The sequence below is a fragment of the Populus trichocarpa genome, unplaced genomic scaffold (genome assembly GCF_000002775.5).
Source record: "Populus trichocarpa isolate Nisqually-1 unplaced genomic scaffold, P.trichocarpa_v4.1 scaffold_67, whole genome shotgun sequence".
Lineage (NCBI taxonomy): Eukaryota > Viridiplantae > Streptophyta > Magnoliopsida > Malpighiales > Salicaceae > Populus > Populus trichocarpa.
The window spans coordinates 85,091-108,193 of record NW_026291141.1 but is presented as its reverse complement, the minus strand read 5'-3'; the positions used below and the strand labels follow the sequence as shown (position 1 = coordinate 108,193).

At 35.6% G+C, this 23,103-nt stretch overlaps 5 protein-coding genes across 10 annotated transcripts; 2 read left to right on the top strand and 3 right to left on the bottom strand.

Annotated features, from left to right (window-relative positions):
* Positions 1–239: 239 nt before the first annotated feature.
* LOC7460232 (triphosphate tunnel metalloenzyme 3) lies at positions 240–1,248 on the top strand. Its single transcript, XM_002303885.4, has one exon. The coding sequence runs from the start codon at positions 504–506 to the stop codon at positions 1,116–1,118; it is 615 nt and encodes a 204-aa protein (XP_002303921.2). The 5' UTR covers positions 240–503; the 3' UTR covers positions 1,119–1,248.
* Positions 1,249–2,803: 1,555 nt separating this feature from the next.
* On the bottom strand, positions 2,804–4,574 carry LOC7460233 (uncharacterized protein At5g39865). The gene has a single exon (XM_002304754.4). The coding sequence runs from the start codon at positions 3,973–3,975 to the stop codon at positions 3,196–3,198; it is 780 nt and encodes a 259-aa protein (XP_002304790.1). The 5' UTR covers positions 3,976–4,574; the 3' UTR covers positions 2,804–3,195.
* A 3,490-nt stretch (positions 4,575–8,064) lies between these two features.
* LOC7462785 (protein SENSITIVITY TO RED LIGHT REDUCED 1) lies at positions 8,065–10,259 on the bottom strand. 3 transcript variants are annotated; one of them, XM_002304755.4, is made up of 2 exons: positions 10,112–10,259; positions 8,065–9,280 (listed from the first exon to the last, which is right to left on the bottom strand). In XM_002304755.4, the coding sequence occupies exon 2, from the start codon at positions 8,989–8,991 to the stop codon at positions 8,158–8,160; it is 834 nt and encodes a 277-aa protein (XP_002304791.4). In that variant the 5' UTR covers positions 8,992–9,280; positions 10,112–10,259; the 3' UTR covers positions 8,065–8,157. The 3 variants fall into 3 exon arrangements, with proteins under 3 accessions (XP_002304791.4, XP_024452785.2, XP_024452786.2); XM_024597017.2 differs by having other exon boundaries at positions 8,065–9,031; XM_024597018.2 differs by having other exon boundaries at positions 8,065–9,018.
* A 436-nt stretch (positions 10,260–10,695) lies between these two features.
* LOC127903891 (flowering time control protein FY-like) lies at positions 10,696–18,972 on the top strand. Of its 4 annotated transcripts, none has more exons than XM_052449803.1 (18): positions 10,696–11,040; positions 11,252–11,343; positions 12,087–12,155; positions 12,278–12,382; positions 13,310–13,405; positions 13,491–13,573; positions 13,668–13,739; positions 13,831–13,928; positions 14,361–14,420; positions 14,510–14,570; positions 14,658–14,745; positions 14,855–14,918; positions 15,151–15,229; positions 15,765–15,854; positions 16,718–16,806; positions 17,007–17,509; positions 17,801–18,052; positions 18,674–18,972. In XM_052449803.1, the coding sequence occupies exons 1-18, from the start codon at positions 10,788–10,790 to the stop codon at positions 18,743–18,745; spliced, it is 2,226 nt and encodes a 741-aa protein (XP_052305763.1). In that variant the 5' UTR covers positions 10,696–10,787; the 3' UTR covers positions 18,746–18,972. The 4 variants fall into 4 exon arrangements, with proteins under 4 accessions (XP_052305763.1, XP_052305762.1, XP_052305764.1 ...); XM_052449802.1 differs by having other exon boundaries at positions 10,696–11,067; XM_052449804.1 differs by having other exon boundaries at positions 10,925–11,071.
* A 2,033-nt stretch (positions 18,973–21,005) lies between these two features.
* Positions 21,006–22,744, bottom strand: LOC127904844 (uncharacterized). The gene is made up of 3 exons (XM_052449806.1): positions 22,580–22,744; positions 22,332–22,369; positions 21,006–21,343 (listed from the first exon to the last, which is right to left on the bottom strand). Exons 1-3 carry the CDS (start codon positions 22,650–22,652, stop codon positions 21,230–21,232), a joined length of 225 nt encoding a protein of 74 aa, XP_052305766.1. The 5' UTR covers positions 22,653–22,744; the 3' UTR covers positions 21,006–21,229.
* Between the last annotated feature and the right edge of the window lie 359 nt (positions 22,745–23,103).

The following is a 23,103-nucleotide window of genomic DNA, read 5'->3' as shown; positions in this document are numbered from 1 at the left end:
GATTATATTATATAAAAAATAACTAAATTAGTTATATAATTATATTAAAATTAGTTTATTATAAAATATATTAAAATATAATTAGCTTTTTTAAATATATTTTTTTATCATTGGAATGTATATATAAAAAAAACTATATTTATACTATTTAAAAAACTATTTTAACTTTTTAAATTGGAGATGCTATTACAAGTTAACATAGTATAATGTATACAACAATGTCTTGTAGTTTGTCTAGGGCAGTGTAGTTGTGCCCATGTAGGCATAAATAAATTGAACTCTTGTGGTTCCCTTATCCTCTCCTTTTGAGGTTAACTCCTCACTTCACTCATCACTGCCGATCAAAATAAATAAACAACCCAACGAATGAGGAAGTTCCACTTCAGTAGTCAAGATAGAGTACAGCTCTCTCTCCTAGGTTGATGAGAAACGAGAGGCAATCATAAAACCCATCAGTGTTTACCTCCATTTTCTCAGAAACCAATCAATCGATAATTATTACAATGGAAGTTGAGGTAAAACTTCGGCTTCCAGACTCAGACTCCCACCAAAAACTGTCCATCATCCTCTCTTCTTTCCACACCAAAACCTTAATCCAAGAAAACATCTTCTTTGACACCACCAACTCCAAACTCTCCTCAAACTTCGCAGCTCTCCGTCTTCGTTTCTACAATCTTGATTCTTACTGCATCCTCTCTCTCAAAGCTAAACCTATCATGTCAGATGGCATTAGCCGCGTTGAAGAGCAAGAAGAGCCCATTGACCCCAAGATTGGCCGCATGTGCGTGGCTGAGCCCGGTCAGTTACTGGGATTATTAGAGAGTTCAAAGATAATACAGAGAGTCAGAAGGGAGTTTGGGGTTGGAGAAAACGAGGTTCTTGTTTGTTTGGGTATGTTTAGGAATGTGAGGCAAGTGTTTGACTGGAAAGGACTGAAACTAGAGCTTGATGAGACAATTTATGATTTTGGAACCAGTTATGAGATTGAATGTGAGAGTAAAGAGCCTGAGAAGGATAAGAAGTTGATTGAAGGATTGTTGAAGGATAATGGGATTGAGTTTTCCTACTCGGAAGCCAACAAGTTTGCAGTTTTTCGATCTGGGAAATTGCCCCGATGAGAAAAAGAATGTGTTATTTTCAATTATATTGAAACAGCAATGAGTGAATCAAATCTCCTTATTGATGTTATCATGTTAAATTTGCTTTTCATTTCAACTAGTTCTTGGAATGGCATTATTGTTCTTGACTCTTCTTGCTTCATTCTTTAAAGTTTTTGTCCCTGGATAGAGACTTTCAGGTATATTTATCCATAAATGAATGCCCTATCATCTTCCAATTTATTTGCTTGACAGATAGTTGCAAGTTTGACAGATTAGTTGCAGCCATAACAGGAGATTGTCTAGACAACGCCAGCTTATCTGTGAGCACCAACCATTCATTTGAGTTGTCATTCTGAAACTTGTTCAATAGGAAACATTTCAAGTTGGAGCATATATCCCTATCACTCTTGAAGAAATTGAACAAAAAAAATTAAGATACACAGATCCTTATGATTCATGTTGAAGAAAAAAAAGGTTTTTACATAAGATCATCAATCAATTCTCACCAAGACTGGTGTGATATGTCAATCAGTATGATGGAAGCTAGACAGCTATAAGTTAACCAAAGTGGATTTGACCCAGGGAAGCTCACCAGCTCAGACAGCTATAAGATCATTAATCCATTCGGTCTCACTATTCTCCTTGTTTGTTTGACAGAAATTTGCAAACATAATAAGAATGGTCTGATATGTCCATCGATATGATACAAGCTCAGACAGTTCAGTCTTGTTTCTAGTATTTAGGGAAGATGTAGATGCAAGAAAACAAACAAGCCATAGCACAGTACTCAGGACTGGGCAGTGCTGAGGCATCCGACGAGGGTTTACATTAATCCCCTGAAAAGAACTGAAGATCAACTGCCTTGGAAAAAGGAAACATTTCATACAACAGGATTCAAATGGAAAGCAGAATGACTGGATAATTGAAAGAAATATAGTCAAAGTTGAAAGTAAAAATTAAATAAGAAGAGATAATGAGCAACCCGGGGTTTGCTCAGATAATTATACAAGGATTTAAATTTTGAAATACTTTCTTTTTTTACAGGAATACACATGAATTTCTGTTGATGCAAGGATCAAGGCAGTTCTAGTTAATTACAGAAGCAATATACATAAACTAGAAGTTATGAGCACAACACACTTGCAGGCTAATTCAGTCTTGCGAGCAACCTAAACAAACATCTAGCATTCCACAAAGTGCAAAATTTGCATATAACCACACTTACCTCACCATATTTTCGATTGTTGATGCAGAAAGGATGAGCCAAATCCAACAAAGGTTGCAGAGAATTCAAGGAATCACATAACAATAATCAGGGCACAGCACTGCATTGCCGATTCTTAAAGAAAGCGATCACCTGGTTCATATGTATATCACAAATATAAATTTTTTACGCTGTCAGGTGAAGAAAATATTCTCTCAATCATGAAGGTAACACAACATCCACAAGCAAATTTTGCAATAGCTTCCTCGGCGTATGTTCCTAGACAATTTTGCATTCCCAAAAGAAAAGGAAATTCTCTGTAAAGCAGCAAAGTGAAAACAATATACAGAGCCAAATCTGCCATGTACTGCTATTCAGAAAGAGAACAAAATCTCCAAGTATATAAACAATCCACAAAAGCAAATAAACCTGTAGTTTAATCTTGTATTCATGTCGACAGTATTCATCTAAACAACATGAATAAAAAGAAAAATCCACATTTTCAATGACACAGTATTCACGTATAGTAAGTTAGGGTTTAAAAGCACCCATTTTCATTACAATACATCATTTGCAAATCCTTTTGCAATGCATTAGCACTACATATTTACATTCCCACAAAGGAGAAATAATCCCCCCTGTATAAAATACAAACAAAACTACCAAGACCAATTTGGAGTTTTGATAACACATAGTAACTATTATTGTTCAAGACACTCTTCATAAAACAACCAACACCAGTCTCCTTGACCGATGTAAATACAACGAAAAAAATGAAAAAAAGCCCGTGAATCCAAAAGAGCATTTTGAATCCAACCCTCACAATGATTACACACAGCAACGAGACAACTAAAAGAGCACACCAAGTCAGGTGTGTGCATCCGAGTTCAATCACGAGCAGCAATCCGAGCACCGAATCAATCCATTCTCATTACATTCCAAGCATCTCTTAAGCACCCCTTCATCTTCATCAAACAACTTCCTACTTCCGCTACAATTCCCACATGGCACAAACCTCACATCCCCACAACCTGCACAAACAAACCCAGCCAGCCGTCTTGGAAACCCATCAAGAACCCTTGCCATTTCGCCCGTCTCGAACATTTGCTTAATCACCTCAGCACCACCTACATGATTCCCCCTTATAAACACCTGCGGCAAGCTCACATTTTTCTCTCCCAACACACTTTGCAGCTCCTTCTTATAAGCTGAATCCATCGAAATATCCCTCTCATCAACCCACACTCTAAACCCTCTAAATATCATCTTCACCGCATAACAATCCTCATAAGTCCTCCGAATCCCTCGCAAGCTCGTTAAATACACCACAATCCTATCCTCAGTACCAGGCAACCGAATTCTATTATCATTAACAGGGAACCTATTATAATCAGGCCCCATTGATTTCACAGATTGTAGCTTTTTAGTTGCTTGAATTTGCAATTCATTGGGATTCGGTTTCGGGGACTCAAACAAAGACCGAAGCTTTTTGACCTTTCCTTTCATGGACTCAAAAGAATTGTAGAATCCTGATGTTGATTGAAGGTAAGGCTTTGTCACTGAAGTTGAATGAATTGTAAGAGACCTATTGAATATAGAACTAGAGGTCATTTTATTGGTGGTGGGTTTCGAATTGGGTGTGATTTCCTGGTTATTTTCAAATTCAGCCATCGACCCAGATCACAAAATCAACTCAATATCAAGAATTTCAACGATTTCCTCTCTGGGGCTCTTGATTAGATCAAGATTAAAACAACCTTGACCCTACAATTCAACTCTAGAAATGCCAAAAACCAAAAAAGATAACCTTTTCCGTTACCTTAAAAAACAATCCGAACCCGTTCAAATCCGGTGCTGACGATGGTGACGGAGATGAAATGATCAGAGAATTCTAACCGTGGGATAAAGAAACTGACGGTGGAGGATTGCTCTTTGCTTTTTGATTAAGGCAGGTGAAAATAATTTTGGGGTTTTTGCTTTCAGTTTTTGTTTTCTTGAAGTTGCTTTCTATTTTTTTGCTTTCCGTTGCTTTCTGGCTTGCTTTCCTGTCTTTCTTTGTATACAGGAGGATAGACAGGTAGATAGAGAGAGATAAAAGTGGAAAAACAAAGAAGCAAAAAAGAGAAAAAGAGATGGTTTTTAGCTTCGGGTTAGCCAGCTTTTGTTGCTGTTAGAGAGAATTGTGGAGGAGACGATTTTGGAGGCTTGAATTGGATACCAAGCTAGGCAAAGAATAAACCATAACTCCGCGTTACACACACACACACACATATATATATATATAATGCTATTAATTTCAGAGGAGAGAGAGGGGCTTTACATAACAGAGACTACTCGTTGGGGGTGATAATGACGTCAGAGTTACAGACAGATACATACGATACGACAGCTCCACCACCGCCTAGTTTGAAACATACGCGGTTGTTTTTTTTTTTTTTTTTCTCGTTTGAATTTTGTTGGATGTTTCAAATGTTTTCTTGTCTTCCTCCTCCCTAGTGTGTGCTGTAACAAATGATTCTACTCAAGGGTATCATTGTAAAACTACGCTTGGTTTACGAATTATACATGTTAATATATCTTAATCAATTTAGAATAATGTTGTTTTTTTATATTAAAAAAAACAGATTTACTCGAGTTTTAAGTAAGATTAATTTGCTTGGTTAATTAGTTTTTTTTTTTAGATCTTCATTCGATTTAAATCCCAACCCTAATCAGGCTTATATTCCCACTATTTTTATTTATTTTTATTTCAAAATAGTAACTTAATGTTATTCTAGTATTAAACAATATATATCATGACCAAAATTGTATTCAAATTTAAATACATACTATTTTCTGTACAGACCCCTCAATTCTTTGGAGGGTTTGAAGCTGGAATGTCATGTGTTTGCTTTATTGTCTAAGAAATTGAAAATTTGAAAGGAAAAAAAAAACAATACCAGAGGAATAATCTCTGCTTACTTTTTTTTAAAAAAAATAATCTCTGCTTACTTATTTTTTTTAATTGTGATTGGGTCAACTGATTTGTGTGTGTATCACTTTAAAATATCTCATGGATTTTTGGGAAAGATATCTAGCGTGGACCATATGATAAAAAAAGAAGAAGGGTGATGATGACAATTGCTTTTGGATGGTTCCAATTTCTTCAAAAAATATAATATTTTCATGTGTGAACGTGAAAAGAAAAATCTTTTTTCATTCGATCTGTGATTCCTGGCTGCTTTTTAAATTTATGCCCAATATTAAATTTTGGATTTTTTTTTCCTTTTTTGAATGTTAACTTTTGATGTTAGTTGGGTTGAAACCATAGTTTTCAGAATTCTTCGGGGTGAATTATAAAATTACTTTCGGAAGATTATTGTATCAGGAGTTTTTTTTTTTGTGTTTTAAAAAACAAATTTAAATTTTTTTGAATTAGTTTTTTTTTTGTTATTTTAGATTTTTTGATGTTTGATTTGTTAATATTAAAATTAAATTTAAAAAATAAAAAAATATTATTTTAATATATTTTCAAAAAAAATATTTTATTAAAAATTATCTAAATTACTAAAATTCTGATTGAATATTCAGAATTTATGGCTCGGGTATTTTTTTTATGGCTCTACTTAAAATACAATTTATGGCTTTGTATTAGGAATTTCCGAGATTAACCCGGCTTGGGGTCAGTGTTCAATAACCATGGCGGAAACTAGCACATAAGCGGGTGAATTAATTTTGCTGAATTTTAACGTCTGCGGGCTCTATAGGAACATCGCTTTCAAAGATTTCATCATAACTGGAATGAATGGATGCACTAATATATAATATATTTTTTTCATGTCTAGGGGCTCTGTAGGAAAATTACCATCTAAAATATCATCAATAAATCAGGTAATATGAAAAGCATCAAGAGATTTATTGTGATAGCTTCTATTTCTGTTTGAGTATTTTTTAAAAAATGTTTTTGGATTGAAAAAAAAATTAAATTGTTTTTTTTATTGTTTTTTTAATGGTTTTGATATATTGGTATTAAAAATAAAAAATATAAATAAATTTATTTTAATATATTTTTAAACGAAAAACTATTTTAAAAAATACTCTGAATCTTAATCCCAAATACATAATATATAAATTCACAACAGTTTTAGATTACAATATTTAATTTCAAACTTTGAACTTTCAGTTGATCTATCCTTTTTATTTACAAACTATTTTATTGAGAGATTTTATGATGCTCGAACTCTAATTATTAATATTAGAGAAATAAATATTTTTTATATTTTACCTGCCAAATAAATTTGTCATTTTTATTTGCTGTTGAAACCTAATTAAAGCATCCAGAACAGGAAACAAAAGCTGTTAATTTACTGTATAAACTATAAAGCTTACAATTTCACAAGAGTTATAGATTAATTTAGTGTATTTCTCTGTATTTTTCCCCTCATTTTCATTAATTCAAATGCTCTTTAATTGAGAAAAGAATTATTCTTTTAAGTTACTCTTTTGTGAAGTGATACCTTCACAGTAAAAGCAGCATGCATTGCATTTATGATTTATTAAACTTACTGAAAAAGAGTTTTAACTTTTAAATCTTAATAGTCGGGATTAAAATTCCCAACTTTAGTTAGCTCAATAAATGTACAATAGATAATTCAACATAGTTATAAGATCATAAGATCCGTAGTCGGCCTGCTAAAAGCCGGGATCATTGATTAAGCATATTAATCTAGGTTAGTCTATCTAAGGTTTTTTTTTAAAAAAAATACCTTCAAAACAATATATTTTTAAAAAAATATCATGGGTTTTTTCATTAACTTGTAGGTTGTAGATTGACTTACTAAGCCGGTCTAATAATCCGGTAATTCAAATAATTCAAAGCCAATTTAGGAAAGTGGAGAATGTTGTATAAGCATATTTGGTTTTGCAGATATATCAGGTATGAACCTAATCTGGCTTTCATTTTATTTCCATCTGAGTCAATTCATTGTTCATAGAAGGAAAAGGAAAAATCTGAGTCATTTTCAGTTTATATCTTGATGGGATTTTGCCCAATATTCTAAAGTCGTCACAGCATAAAAGCATAATGACAGGAGTAACGCTAATTTTACCTCATATTATTTCCAAATCACTTCTCCAATCTCATACGTTAATTTCATGGCTGGAATTTTTTTTTTTTTGGATTTTCTTGGCAGGCAAGATGAACTAAACAGCCATTGATGGACTTTTGTCCAAATCATCAACATGTTTAAGTAAATACCACATGAAATCAGCAAGGGTTATCCCTCGCAGCCATGCGGGGTTTTGGCAAAACATCTCGAACACAAGACAAATTATCAACATGGAAAATGGGCAATTTCGAAATCAAGAAATCAAACTGAAATCATTAATTGCATGCCGGGTCAGAGACAACAGCTGTCAAGATCACTGCACACTTAGTTCCAGAACAAAATGAGGTACAAGGGCAATCGAGTTATGACTGCAGGAATACAATCATCTTGATAGAAGCTGTACCCAACGGAAACAAACCAACCAAGATCAGCCTAAAATCATAAGTTGAGCTAATAAACAATGCCACAGAAATAATGATGATATTTTAAATTTAGACAGTTTTGAGAATCCTGAGCTTAACTTGAATAGTTCAAGTGCAAAGCAAACATCTCATTCCAAATGCAGCAAAAAACAAGGGTCGAAGTAATTCTGTTGAGATCGAGAATCCTGACATAACCTTGCCATGTCAAGTACAAAGCAAAGTAGAAAACATCTCCCTCCAAACGCAGCAAAAACACACAATTTGATCATTTCCATTGAACTATCGAGAAAAATCTCAAGTTTCAATTTATATGCAGTGTCTGAGGCACATTACATGCACACGAATTAATTTTTAACCAACAGCAGCTCTGTATCAAGAGCAGGGCTGAAAAAATGCCAGCTTGAATCATGAAAAGCAGCAAAATAATCGTCTGAAGCTGTCTTGATTACATACTCATCAGCAAATTTTCGAGCAGCCAAAACATGCATTGTTGACTCCACAACAATGGAGTTCTTGATCTCGGAAAAGAACTCATACATCTCAAAGCTATTTCCAAATAATACAATATGATTAAGCAGTTCCAATTCCCAGTTTGCCTGTAAGAGATTGTTATATAGCCCTGCCTCACAATGTGGCATGTAAAAAAGCATTGGCTTCGTAGCACGTCTACGACCTTGCTCATTTACAGACAGGACAGAACAACCAAGGGATTCCAGAACCCGAGACTCTGTTGCAGAAAGAATTGGGTCAAAAACCTCTACGTCCCCAATCCAACAAAACTTCCTTTTCATCAAGATAGCAAGACTAAGCTGGAATCGAGGGGTTTCATATGATTCAATGCTGCCAATTCCATATATCACCATCGGCATCTTCAGTTCAAAGCCCAGCACCCTGTGAAAAGAATCCAGGATTTCAGGATTTTCTACTTGCTCCGAAAAGTTCTGATAGAATCGAGAGCTCTCAACTTTCTTGATACAAAATTCCATCTTTTGTATTAACTTTGCTTCTCTTTCTGGATCGGATTCAAGCTCAGTAGGAACCCATGGCTGCTGTTCTGCTTCTGGAGTATTATGTCTTAGGGAATGTATTCTCTTTTTGCCTCGACGAGGCATTACAACTGTCCAGTTTTCATTTTGGGAGGGCTTGTCAAGAGCAAGGAGTTTTGCAGAAGCTGTCATTACAGAACAGTAACTCTCTCTTCTCCTCTGCAAACAAACACTGCCTCACTTTAGGTAAGTCTGAAACCGAGGCAAAATGATAAGTTGATTTACAGAGCAAGCATGTGAATTATGGGAAGCAGTCAAATACTTCCCATTCACACTAGCCAAAATCCTTTGTCGAAGTAAAGAGTGATTCAGGTAGCCAAATATCTTACTCCTCCACTCATAAAAAACTCCATCAAAGTGAATCAATTATCTCCACACCTTAGATCAGCATGAGAAACACGCTAAACAATCTTTCATTTTCCTGCTCAAGAGAGATGCAGGGTCTCGTAAATCATGCAAGTATCTCAGAACCCTAAAACCTAACTAGAATCTAACAAGAAATTTTCTTTACCCTAATTATAAATCATCAGAAACCAATTTTGCAGGTTCCCCATTCGGCATAATTACACAAAATTCACATTCTTATCTCTATTAGGCCCCTATAATTTCCACGAATCTCACATAAGCCTGACACTTTGGCTCACCACCATGAAGTGTTTTAAGCTCCTTTCATTGTGTGTTTGGTATTTTGGTGTAGGTGCTTTTTCAAGTGCTTTTTGATGGTTATAACGTAAGCATATCAAAAATCCAAAATCACATGAAAAAGCATCAAAATGCACTTTGAAAAGCACTTTTAAACGCAGTCCAAACGCATTACCAAAAACACCCTTATTACTCCATTGCTATACCATCGATCTTTAGCATACAAGAAAATTATGCTTACGGTTACACAGTTTCTGACCACTACTACTACCACATATTCAGCAGTCTATATTCTATAATGCATGTTGACTAAAGAAAATTGGATAATTAAACAGGCTGGATAGTTTACAGGGTCCAAGGCCAACTAAAATTTAAATTACTGAGCATAATAAAACTGAAATTAAACATGAAAAACTGAATAATCAAACAACTCAAGATAACAGAAATTCTTCTTCAAAAGGGCCTCTAATTAACACTACGTTAACATAACATCCAGTCCTCAGTCTTCCAAATTTACAAAGATTGCATATTTGCATATGTGAAGTAAAAAAGAATTTTTTTTTTAAGAAGTTAGAAAGGATTTTGGTAGATGGGATCTGAGAAAACTTACAGGCAGGGGCAAGGTTGCAATACACCGGTAGCTGCGGCGGCCGCCTCTCTTGGATTGGTATCGAGAGTAACCAACCTGTTCCAGGTGTGCTGGTTCCTTTTTATGGTCACTACTTCTTACGTTGTTTTTGTACGGAACAAATATACACTTGAACACCAGTTGTTAATGAAAGAAGATTTTTCTCTTATTTATTTATATTTTCAATTATAATTAATTATTAAACTTAACCCGGTTTATTAACCAGTTTAAGCTTCCATTTATATTGCGTTTTACACGAGGTTAAATAAAAATTGAATTTTTTTTAATATATTAATATAAAATATATTTTTAAATAAAAAATATTTTAAAAAATAACTATTATACTCTCCAATATCATTAATAATAACAATTCAAACATTTTAATTTAAAAAAAATATTTTAAATTTTATTTTAAAAAACTTTAAATCTCATGGTTAATCCAATAGAATTTATTTTTTTCATAATCTTAGTTTAAATTAACTTTTTTATTAAAAAAATTAATTAATCTTTTGAAATTTCAACGTAGATGTTTAGCATATTTTGTTAACAAATTTGGATAAAAACAGTTTCTCACTCCAATTCAGGATTTTATTGTTTCTTATCCCCTTCACTCCTCCCTCCAACCTCTTCCGATCACCGTTTAATTTATCCGTTAAAAATGAATTACGGTGATCCTCAACAACAGCAGCCACAGCACCAGCACCAGCAGCCACTACAACAACACCAGCACCAGCAGCCACAGCACCAGCACCAGCAGCCACAACACCACCACCACCAACATATGCAACAGCAACCGCCTCCTGGTGGTGATTTTCATAGAGGGCAGCCACCGCCAATGATGCGACAACCCTCCGCTTCATCAACCACTCTTAACCCGCTTGATTACCACCACCATCCGCAGGCCGCCCCCGGTCCTCCTCCTCCTAAATACGAAGCTAGTTAGTTAGTTACACAAGTGCATTGTTGTTTTTTAAGTGTTTGGAAATTCTGTCTTTGATTAGTTTAATTAGAGTGACCAGGTTTCAATTTTAACCTAAGTTATGATGATGAATTGTGCGTTTTGATTGGAATTTTGTCATTTTATTGATTGATTGATTTTTGTTGTTGTTGTTGTTGTTGTAGATCATGGTGATGGTTACGGTGGAAAAAGGATGAGGAAGCTTACGCAGAGGAGAGCAGTTGATTATACAAGCACGGTTGTTAGGTATATTCAGGTAATGCTTGAAATATGTGATAGCTGGTCATTTTTGTGATATGTATCTCAATTGGAAGCGATGTAGGTCTTGGAATTTTATTTTTTTTGGTTGTGGATGTGTTTCTGGCCGGATTTGGTGTTCTTGTAATGGTAATTGAATAATTGATGAGGCATCTATTTGTCCGTGTTAATTCCAATATCTGAATCTGTAGTTGGTTTCTTTTATGTTTTGCTTAAGAATAAAAGCTTATCAGTGTTGGTGTTGAATTCATAGTTGTACAGGACTAGTGGTTTTCTTTGGGTTATGGTGGGATTAGTTGATCTTGACCAAGAGAAGAGGTGGTGGTTTTTGTACAGTGGAAAAACAGAGAAGTATAGGGTTTTGTAATTGCTTGGAGATGTGGTGGTTTTTTACAGGGGAAAAAAAGAGAAGTAGAGGATTTTGTATGTCTCTACTAATATTTTGGGTTTCGTGAAGAGAGTGGAGTGGAACAAAGAGTATTTGGGAGAAAGATTCTACTCTCAACTCTTTGAAGGACTCGTGGGTTCAAACTTTACGCTTATAGTATTCCAACAAAGAAGAATTAAACAATTGAACTTCAGAGATCACGTATTCTCTTATGTGGTTTATATGATGTACCATCAATGATTTGCTTGCTAGTTTCTTTTGCTTTTGCAAGTGGTTGGTGCCCCCTTGGTGCCTGTATCAATAGATCTTTTGTTATTTGAGTCACTTGTAATCTTGTTTCAGTGTTGCTGCAGACTCGTATGTGGCAGTGGGACTTGAGGGACAGGACAGTATTGCAACATACCCCAGCAGCTGCGATCGATGTTAGTGAACATTGTTTATCTATATTCTTTCTTTATGAGATATGCTCAAAGTAGCTATTAGCCTAATATCTTTCTATGCTTCAATCATGTGAATTTTCTTCATGTTTTGATCTCTGTTGTAGGTGTTGCCTCCAGTTGCCTATTCTGATAATCCATCAACAAGCTTTGCCACAAAGTTTGTTCATACATCTCTAAACAAAAACCGTTGTTCGATAAATCGGGTTTTGGTAAGTCTGATTGTGACAGAATTCTTGACTTTGTTACATATTTGAATAGACAAGCATTTATTTCTCTTAGGAAGTAGCATGATCTGCTCATACTGTTCTCTGATGGATCATCAAGTGAAATTCTGTTTCTTTTGAAGTTAGAAGTTTAAAGTCAATTTGCTTTGGTTTTTATGAAAGGGAATATGTGCTGAATTTATCTGCCATATTTCTTTCCCTGTTAAACATGTTTCAGGCTCAGAGTCAAATGAGAGTGCAATTCATTTAATGGGTCCTCAAACTTAGTTCTTACTTGTCTGAGGTGTCAAATATATAATTGTGTATGACATTATGAAAAATGACTTAAACACAATTATTCTTATTTGCTGTTTCGTAATTTCATTTTGATAGCATAAAGTTTTATCCTTTCATTGTGTAGATATGAATGAAAAAAAAAAGAAGAAATTGTTGCTAGATGTGCAAATTGCCTGTTGAAACAAATCAAGTTAGATGAAGACTGGTGATCCATGGTGTTTCCGACAAACTGAACTCATCCTACTAGTCTTTAAATTATCTACCAGTTAGCTCTTTGAGGCCTTAGTCTGCAGTTCGTGTGTGATAGTGTAGAAAGTTGTTGAGTTCTAATCAGTAGTCTCCAATTCCTATTTGGCAGAGCAGATGACTTCATTTGCTTAATAATAATAAAAAAAGTGTGTGCATCTGCCTGCGCACCTGCATATACATGCAAGATGTGCACATGCATGTTGTCTAATTTGAAATGAGTTTGAATGCTGTTTATTATTTGCCTGATCTAAATTTATTTTGCCTTTACAACTTCCTTGCCATTTTTACCCTTCTTAAATACAGCAAAACATTTTGATTCTTTCTTTTGGGATTCATCACATTTAACTTTGTAATCAAACATATTCTGACCCTTTTCTTGATATGTAGTGGACTCCAAATGGGAAACGTCTAATCACAGGTTCTCAAAGTGGGGAATTCACCCTTTGGAATGGACAGTCATTTAATTTTGAAATGATTCTTCAGGTGTGTAGATATGATCATTTAATGTTGATTTTTAACCAGGAAAGAAGCCATATTGATGATTTTTGTGGAATTCTTTTATGTGCAGGCTCATGATCAAGCAATCAGGTCTATGGTATGGAGCCACAATGACAATTGGATGGTCTCTGGTGATGATGGTGGTTCAATTAAGTAATTCTCATATGTTCTTCATTGTTCTTATAGCTTTGTTGCTATTATGTTCCTATATGTTGTTCATTTAATAATTTTTTTAATGTTGTTTTAGGTATTGGCAGAGCAACATGAATAATGTTAAGGTCAATAAATCTGCTCATAAAGAATCAGTGCGTGACTTAAGGTAGATATTTGCTTCATATCTCCCTTCCTTTTCCTTCTTTTTTCTTAATACATGGTGTTAGTGAAGTTCGTATTGTAAACCTCTCGAACAGTTTCTGCAGGACAGATTTGAAGTTCTGTTCATGCTCCGATGATACTACTGTTAAAGTTTGGGACTTTGCTCGGTGCCATGAAGAGCGTTCATTAACGGGTAATGTGTTTTTTGGTCAATGAACATATGATATTAAGTTTGTGTGGGATGATTCTTTTATGGTACTTAATTGGATGTTCTTTCTCCCATTCTCCTGAATTATTGCAAATGATGTTTCTTTAAGATTGCTTGATACAATGCCATGCTTTTAGTCAGAAAAGTTAACCTTGAAAGAAGAATATTGAAATATGCAATGGGCCTAAGAATGTTGTTCAGTCATTTTCTTCTGCGAGAGATAGTTTAGAGACTAATGCAAGGAATATTAATGGGTTTGCTTCCATGATGTGATCAGACTACTTACTGTTGCATGTATTTCTAGTTCTGGTGTAAGTGACAGTCTGATGGCTTAGATTACTGTCTGTGTGTTGTGCTCATAATATTTGCACTGAGTAACCTCAAGAGTTTTATCTGCATCATTTTGAACTCAGGCAGGCCATGGTTGGGATGTGAAGAGTGTTGATTGGCACCCTTCAAAATCTCTTCTGGTCTCAGGTCAGCCATACATTTCTTTTTGGAACCTCATGATCTCTTTATTAAGTTGGCATTGTTGTGGTTGATGCTGCTAATTGACTTTTTTTTAGGTGGGAAAGACAACCTAGTAAAACTCTGGGATGCTAAATCTGGAAGAGAGCTTTGCTCATTGTGAGTGCATATTTTCTTGGTGATTAGGCTAAGGTTTGGTTTAGGATTTTTATAAAAAAATTGACAAGTTCGGCATGGGTTTTGCAGTCATGGCCACAAAAATACCGTTCTTTGTGTCAAATGGAACCAAAATGGTAACTGGGTGCTGACTGCTTCAAAAGATCAAATCATCAAGGTTTGCAAATTCTTTCTCACATCAAAGGTCTCTTTTATGAAGGGTTGGGGCTTGAATGTTGACCCTCTTTTACCTTGACCCTCTTTTTGTAATTTTTGCACATTTTCAGCTTTATGATTTAAGGGCAATGAAGGAGCTTGAATCTTTCCGCGGACATCGGAAGGACGTGACTGGTTAGTAACACCTTTCACCTATGCACATCATATGAGGATAAAATTCAGTTGTATAATGGTCTGCCCTTGATTATAAAGTTATGGGAATTTTCCACTTTTATATGCCATGCTTACTGTTGGCTGAGCTCGGATTAAAATTGCTAGCATGTTTGTTTTAATTCTGTAACTTTTCTGTGGTGTGATTTGTATACAAGGATATACTTATCGTAAAAATGTTCTCTACTATTTCCAGCATTGGCTTGGCATCCATTCCATGAAGAGTACTTTGTTAGTGGGAGTTATGACGGATCCATTTTCCATTGGCTTGTGGGGTAATGTTGATATCTCAAATAGAACTCTATTTTTTTTACTGTTAAATTATTCTACAACTTCTTTCTGAAGTTCTCATCATGGTATACATTAGGTGATTGAATGTTATTTGTTTTTAATATGTTTTCATTAAAATATTTACAAGGCATTGAAAATCTATGCCAAGGAAATGAGTATACGGAGGTTGAAGAGAACCCTCTTTTGTGTGTGTGTGTGTAATTTAAAGTAATTCAGTGGAAGGGGATGTATATGGAGTCCTCCAACCATCATTTTTTTGTGGGCTCATTATTCAAGGAAAAATATAAGAAAACAAGAAAATAGATCTTAAGATTTCTTCTCAGAATTTGTTGGTAATCAAACCTTTTTTGTTTTGGATGGTGGATTACTGAAAACAACCAATCTTTTGATCTTATTTCCTCTTTTTTTTCCGGTTGTGTCGGTTGACTCTATTTTCTTGTTTGATGCTATTTGTGCTGCTTGCTGCTCATATGGAAGTAATCTCATATAGCTTCTGTATCCTATGACTGTGATGTATAGGCATGAAACCCCCCAGGTTGAAGTTTCCAGTGCTCATGATAATAGTGTTTGGGATCTTTCATGGCATCCTATTGGATATCTTCTTTGCAGGTAAATGCGCTAAATTCAAGTTAATTGAATATCCTGGGATGTTAACTGGTTTTAGTTTTCCTTCCCTTTTGAACGGGTTTTCAAATAAATTACCTTTCTTGAATTTTATTAGAAAGAAAGTTAAAATGGTGACATGGGTCATTGCTTGGAATATTGAATGTGGTTTAATATAGTTACTGCAGCTTTACTTTTTTCTAGTTATATAGAAGTTGCAGTGTCTTGTTTGTTGTTCTATAGCATCGTAAGTTGGTTTGTAAACTTGTTAAAGAGCAATGTGAGTGGCACATATCAATGCCATTGTAATGTGCATGTCATCTAACTTGTAAAAGATTTGATTATCCAAACTGCTTCACAAGTTACTCTCTAATTGCATCGTTAATATATGAAACAGTCGTACAGGCTGCCTTTGAAGCATGGAAACTTGAAAATCCTAAGGAATGAAGTTTTTTGAAGCAAACAGTGTATCATGGAATAGATTTTTTGGCTTATTATGCTTTTCTGCTTCTGGTATGTTTGAGGTGTTCCATTAGTTGATATTATTGGAAACCCTTTTGTCAATATTTTTATTTGGTAAGATTCTTATTTTCGTTTTTGTGCTGAATTTTGCACTCTATCTATGATGATCTTCTATTTAAAAGAAAGGAAGGAGAGTTCTTGGCTGTGCTAAATGAGTACTTGGCTGTTGCAACTTTGAGAATTTGGTTTTCATGAAAGATTTGAATATCAAATAATTGTATTTCAATGTTCTGCTGGTGGACTAAAATTAAAAAAAAAAATGACATGATTAAATTGCTTTAATCTATGACCCTTTCTAAGGTGTTTCTACCTCACCAGTTACTAAACCTGCATAATTTTTTCTGCAGTGGTAGCAATGATCACACAACAAAGTTTTGGTGTCAAAATAGGCCAGGAGACACTGCCCGTGATAAATTTAACGTGGGTCAAAACCAAGGTTAGGCTTTACAAACTGGTGAAGCCGAACATGGCTTGATCAATATTTTGTATTAAATTCAATCATGTGTTGTGTTGGCCAGAAAATCTCCTTGTACATGTTCCAAAAATTTGAAGCCATGATATTTTCAATGATTACATGATTAGTATACAAAAGCATATTTTATTAATTAATTTTCTAAGCATTACCATCTCTACCAGGTTATGGTGAGCAAAATCCTGCCCTTGGTGGCCGCTTCCCTGGCAATTTCCATGTACCTGAACCACCGATAACTCCAGGACCATTTGCTCCTGGACTGACTCGAAATGAAGGAACTATTCCAGGTGTTGGAGCTGCAATGCCACTATCAATTACATCTCTTGATGCATCGCAGGGAGAGCAGAGGCAGCCTCTTCCTGTTTCTATGCCCTTTGGAGGGCCTCCTCTTCCTCCTGGTCCACATCCGTCATTTCGTGCAGCCAATCAGCAGCAGGGATATCAGCAAAGTCCTCAGCAGCAGCAGCAACAGCAACCACTCCCTCAGCACATGCCTCCTTTGCCTATGCCGCCTCCAAACATGCAACAGCTACTGCCTCCATCCCATGTACCCCTGCTTTCTCATCCCCATCTACCTCGCCCTCCTCAAATGCCTCCTCATGGCATGCCTTCACCAATCCCATCTTCAATGCCCGGATCTTTGCCTTCATCAATGCCTGGTCCAATGGTATGATATAGCGCTCCAGTCTTTTATTTTTCTTTCCCAAGTTCATCTAATCCCTCTCACTTTAATTCCAATTGTTGCAATTTGGTGCATATCTTAAAAAGATTCTCAAGTAGTTTCTCTGCATGGTTGACGATGCAAAGCAGGCTTCTGCTTAGAAACATGCTTAGTGATTGAAAGGACATGGTCTCGTTTAAAATAGATTTTGTAATTCTAGTTTCAAGTTACATCTGTTCAGCACTTTCCTTAGCGTATTTGGAATGTTATATTTTACTCTTTCTTTTTCCTTTTTAGGGGATGCAAGGGACGATGAGTCAGATGGTACCTCTGTTGCCACAGGGCCATTTTATGGGCATGAATCCAATGCACTCAGGATCCTTGCCCACAAGTGCTGCCCCTCCAGTCGGCGGGGGCTTTCCAAATGGCCTGCCCAATATGCAGGGCCAATCAAATGCCACAGGGGGGCAAATGTATCCACAGGGCGGTCCATTCAACCATCCTCAAGGTGGACAGATGCCAAGGATGCCTGGGTTTAATCCTTACCAGGTAAGATAGACATCACATTGTTTTGTTATGGACCATGTACCATCCCCATATTTGCACAAAAAATGTCCAGTGTAAAGTGATGGTATTTTGTCCCTGTCATTTTCAGATCCCATAGACAATTTAAACAGTGTACTTGAACACGGATCATTGTGGAACCCATGGAATGTTTAATATATCAATTAAAAAAGGTCCACTGACTTCCATGCCGAATGGGTATCAGTTCGCAAAACTGAAAACCAAACCCTCTAAAACATGCCATTTTGATCACTATGATGGGAAGAATAGAGAGATGCAGAGTTGTGTCATGGAGATAATTGTCTCTTATTGAAGTCTACAGTGTGTTGGATTAGGCAAAATTTCTAGAATTTATTGACTTATGATCACAGCAATTCAATTAAAATATGACGAGGGAAACTGTTGATGTAAGCATGCATAATTTTATCTGCTCCTGTTATGCTTTTCTTTTTTCCGGGTTGCATATATCATGGTTCATGTCTCTTACAAGTAACGAACATGAGAGTCTGTACAGAATTCTAAATGTTACTAGTTTCTGAGCAGGCGTGTGTATGCAACATTTATGCTTGTTCAAGAAGAGCTAACATATGTTAATCGTAATTGCAGTCTGGAAACCAATCTGGTATGCCTCCACCACTACCACCTGGTCTCCCACCACATTCCCAGACACCTCAGTAGAACCATTGTCGCATCATAAAGGCCTGCAGCCTGTGCAGAGAGAATGTCTTGCTGCCTGTGCTCATACTAACAACTTTAACTTGTAGTCATGTTCATTGCTTTCCATTTTGCCCCTTTTTCAATAGCCATGTATGATTGAAATCGTATATACTTGTATACTTTGAGACGGAATTAATCGAGCAGAACATTTTGTACAATCTTTTTCTATAAAGAATTTTGTTTATAAATCATGCTGAAATGATAATTTTGTGCGCGCCCCATATAATATATATTTTATGTTAAATAATAAATAATACTTGGATAACATAGTCAAATGAATGTCTAAAACATAGTGGATATATTTAAGGTTTTTGGATAGGGTATAAATATAATTGAAATTTAATTTGTGAATACCCATTAGCAACCCTAAATTATTATTGTTAGGGTTCTTGATAGATGCAGCAGAAACACCAACAATTTAGCCATATCAACATTATGTACTCATGGCCTTTTTCTTTAACACAATCGAGTGATCAACCTTATGCACACTCATGTAAAGAGTTTTCTGTGACTGATTTTTGCATCAAAGCTCGACGAGGAGTTGCTGCAAAAACAATTCAAATTTGTAAGAAAGTTTTGGCATTAAAACTTGTCTTTTTCGCTGTTTTTGCAGAGTGAGAAACCCTAGCTCATCCTACCTACCCCAGCCTGATGAGAAAATCTTGCCATTGCAAAGATTTATGTTATTGCTATATAATTTTCAGACGAGTAATGCTACAAACCACAAATTTTTATCACAAAAAACCATGAATTAAGAGAAAAAATACAGCCATAAAAGTTCCACAAAGTTGCAATTGTGTCATCATCTATTATTCGTGTTTTTGGGTATAAATCATTACTCTTTTCAATCTATGGGTTTATCAAAAAAAAAAAAAAAAAAACTGGGATTACAGAATTATTAGCAGAAATAAGAATTTAAATCCCTATAATCAAGCAACCACAAGTACAAATCTTCAAGAATCAAAAACCTTCCAAACCCTATTGGCCACCGACGACAAAGATTTCTCTCAATCAGAATCGACATTTAGTTGTTGGCTCAGAGAGACAGCAACATCATCAGCAACAATAAAGCAAACAGAGATCAGCTCACTCAAAACCCTCCAAACCCTACATGCCACCAGTATGATCAAGCTTGGCTGCATTGCCATGATAGCTAGCTAGCTAGCTTGCTAGAACAACTCTTCAACCCACACTTAATGTGGTGTTTCTCAGTTGATGATCAACAACAAACAAAGAAGAACAAAATCCTCAACAACATTGCATGAAGACTTGGAACCTGGAAGCAAAGGTAATCTCTGTTATTAAGGAGTGATTGAAGGAGGAGAATGAAACGGCAGAGGAGAATGTAGGTGAACTTGACTTTTGACTAAATTTTGTTTCAAAATTGGAGGCTTCTACCTTTTGGTGCCGTGCCTTGCCCTTTTGACAAACGACAGTATGTACGATAATATCTCCACGTTGTAATTTACTTCCATCATCTTCCACGAATAAGGGAAGAACACACAGCCACACGTAGCAAAGTTATTAAGCCCAGGCCCATGGAGAAAGGAATCGCAGAGAAGATGGAAAGAGTTGACTTTTTCGAGTTATAAATATTGCAACTGCCAACTGGCGTAGCACTGCACCAGATTAAACTGACAAAGCCATTAAAATTCATTTCAACGACCAGTATGGAAGCAAGAAAATACTCCATCAAAGTTCATTACCTATGACGATTAATGTGAGATGGTTACTGCTAGCAATCACCATATAAATAATGCAGCAGTCTTGGCTAACGTGCGAAAGGAATTATCAAGTGGGCTAGGCCTAAATCACACGACTCATCCTCGCAATTGGTATGAAGCTGACAGGTAAAAATAAAAATGCCGTTAGTCTCGGTGCTCTTCTTAATATTCTAATAAATATTTTCGTGGATCTTAAAGTCATAGGAATGAAAATTTAACCTAAATCTGGTTGAAAACGATAGGTGATTTATTTGTAATCTACCTTCTCTAATGGATAATGGATAAAATGAAATCCTATACTTATATAAAAGAATACAACTCATAAGCAACCATTGCCATCCTACTTACAAGCATGTAGTAACTGAAAATAATTTAATACAGAGTAGAAGCACAGTTAACTATTTGAACATTTAAGTGCGATTAACAACAAATTAGCAGCGATTAAATTTGTCTAGAAAGCAGACTTGAGATTAATGATGTATCACGTCAAGTACAGATTCATGAAATAGATCAGTACTTTGTAATATAAAGCCAACCTTGAGGCCTATAATAGTTCGCAATGCAGTTTTGGATGGTAGAAGTCCCAACCACAAACATAAACAGACATAATAGAGGCTTGATCTTATATGGTTTGAGATTTGCTACCAAAAAAATATTTCGCTTTAAATACAAAATCTCTCTAGTTGAGAATCAATCTTATGGTTACAAAATGGATGGTAAGTCAGTAAGACTTTCCGCAATGAATCAAGCTCCCAGCACCCAGGAAGAGACCAAAAATTGCAGCACTTCCAACTGTGGTTTGCCCAATATACCTTACTTTCAAAAGTCCAGGAACCTGTATGTTCAAAAAGCAAAACTTAGAATCATCAGGGATACCAGTCACCCAACTAGCAGCACAGCACAGTGAAAAAGATATTATGTGTCTATCCTTAAATCCTTAACCTGCACAGAGGACTTCAACCAATGATGAACGATAAAGGTGATATAGAATCAATAGAGGGATAGATAGGACAACGACAGAGAGCTGACTTAGTTTTGAGAGCCTAGTAGACTCTGCAGCTTGAGTGCTGAAATTTTTCTTTTCATGACAATTTCTAAGAGCCCTGGTTTCTTTTGAATTCAAGAAGCACCCCCTTGTGTATTTCAAGGATATAGCGAATGGGTTCTAAATAACCTAGTGGACTCAAGGTTGTCTATTTGTTGCAAGGAAAATTCTCTCCTGACAAGCAAGACTCTGCACTAACAAAAAGCTAAGCCTCCCATGCTTGAGAGCCCCACTGGATTGCAAAGGCACCAAGAATTAACAGCAGAAAAAACAAAGCACACAAATATTGCATTACATGAGCTATTGAGAACTTCTCAAGGCTTGTATCTACTAGCAACACTTGAATGAAAGGACAAGGAGGTATGACTTGACAAATTAAACTGCTGGAAACATTCGTTCCTCTTGGAAGATACAAAGCTACTAGATTAATAGATTGTCCCAAACAACATATGTATACCATACAAGCCATTTCCACTAAACATCCTCGATGTTCTGTCTTACAATTGTACAACTATACATCTGCATGACCTCCTCGAGTAAATTCCACATCTCTTGCTAATTGTGTCGGTAAAAAGTCTAGGATTTGCAATGACAAAAATGGAATACCAAATTCTCTTCCTAAATAGCCTAACCTTGACGCAATGACAACAAAGTAATGACCTTTTTCTGTAACAAAAGCTATCAAATACTCAAGATGTCTGCTTTGAATATAGAAGCAAAACAAAGAAAATCAAAGAAACCCTTGAAAGAAAATACTACAGCGAGAAGGAGAGATTACCCTGTTCCTAATAGCTTCATAAGTCCCATAAACAGCACCTACACATAGAACACAAGCAATCATCAAAAACCCATCACTAATTTGTTAAAAAAAACAAAGAGATTACAGAATAGTAGTAGTTTGATAAAGGAAAAAATTTCATTCCCATAAGAATAGCAAACTTGATCCTTTGAGTACCTAAATAGAATACTGGGGTTCAGGGTTTTTCTTTCTTGAGAGAGATAATGAGAGATATTATAGGAACTTACCGACTGCGCCGCCAACAGCACCTCCAACGGCAACGCCAGCGGTGACTCTAGCCAAGCAGCTGTCCCTGGCCATTTGTAATCGTTATTGATGAGAGAGTGTTGGAGCCGGCGGTGATGGTGATGGCTTGGGGGTTTAGTTGTTGTTGTTTTGCCTTGTTAAATAGTTTGGGCTCAAAGATTAAAGTTGGCCCACGTTAATGGCTCAAATACCAAAAAATAAATAGTAATTATTTCTAATTTATTTTTATAGTTTAAAATGTTTCTTTAAAAAAATTTAAAATATTTGTAGTGCGAAAGTAAAACCCACGGCTCTGGGTAGCTTACCTCGCGGATTAATGGATAAATTCAAATTATGATTTTTAAAAATAAAAAATAAAACACCATTAATTTTGTTAAAAGAAAACTAAGTCAAAGTAAAATCCATTATGATCAAACTTTGGGTAGATAATTACTAAGTTGGCCTATCAAGTTAAGTTTTTATAATTATAATTTTATCAAAAAAATATGTTTTTTTAATATTGAAG

Excerpts from the sequence above, each read along its gene's own strand:
- LOC127903891 (XM_052449802.1), top strand. The coding sequence starts at position 10,788 with ATGAATTACGGTGATCCTCAACAACAGCAGCCACAGCACCAGCACCAG. Across the intron at positions 15,230-15,764 it reads ATTTTCCATTGGCTTGTGGG|GCATGAAACCCCCCAGGTTG; the intron begins GTAATGTTGATA and ends TGTGATGTATAG. Across the intron at positions 18,053-18,673 it reads CTGGGTTTAATCCTTACCAG|TCTGGAAACCAATCTGGTAT; the intron begins GTAAGATAGACA and ends TCGTAATTGCAG.
- LOC7460233 (XM_002304754.4), bottom strand. The coding sequence starts at position 3,975 with ATGGCTGAATTTGAAAATAACCAGGAAATCACACCCAATTCGAAACCC.
- LOC7462785 (XM_002304755.4), bottom strand. The coding sequence starts at position 8,991 with ATGACAGCTTCTGCAAAACTCCTTGCTCTTGACAAGCCCTCCCAAAAT.
- LOC127904844 (XM_052449806.1), bottom strand. The coding sequence starts at position 22,652 with ATGGCCAGGGACAGCTGCTTGGCTAGAGTCACCGCTGGCGTTGCCGTT. Across the intron at positions 22,370-22,579 it reads TGCTGTTGGCGGCGCAGTCG|GTGCTGTTTATGGGACTTAT; the intron begins GTAAGTTCCTAT and ends TTCTATGTGTAG. Across the intron at positions 21,344-22,331 it reads ATGAAGCTATTAGGAACAGG|GTTCCTGGACTTTTGAAAGT; the intron begins GTAATCTCTCCT and ends TTGAACATACAG.
- LOC7460232 (XM_002303885.4), top strand. The coding sequence starts at position 504 with ATGGAAGTTGAGGTAAAACTTCGGCTTCCAGACTCAGACTCCCACCAA.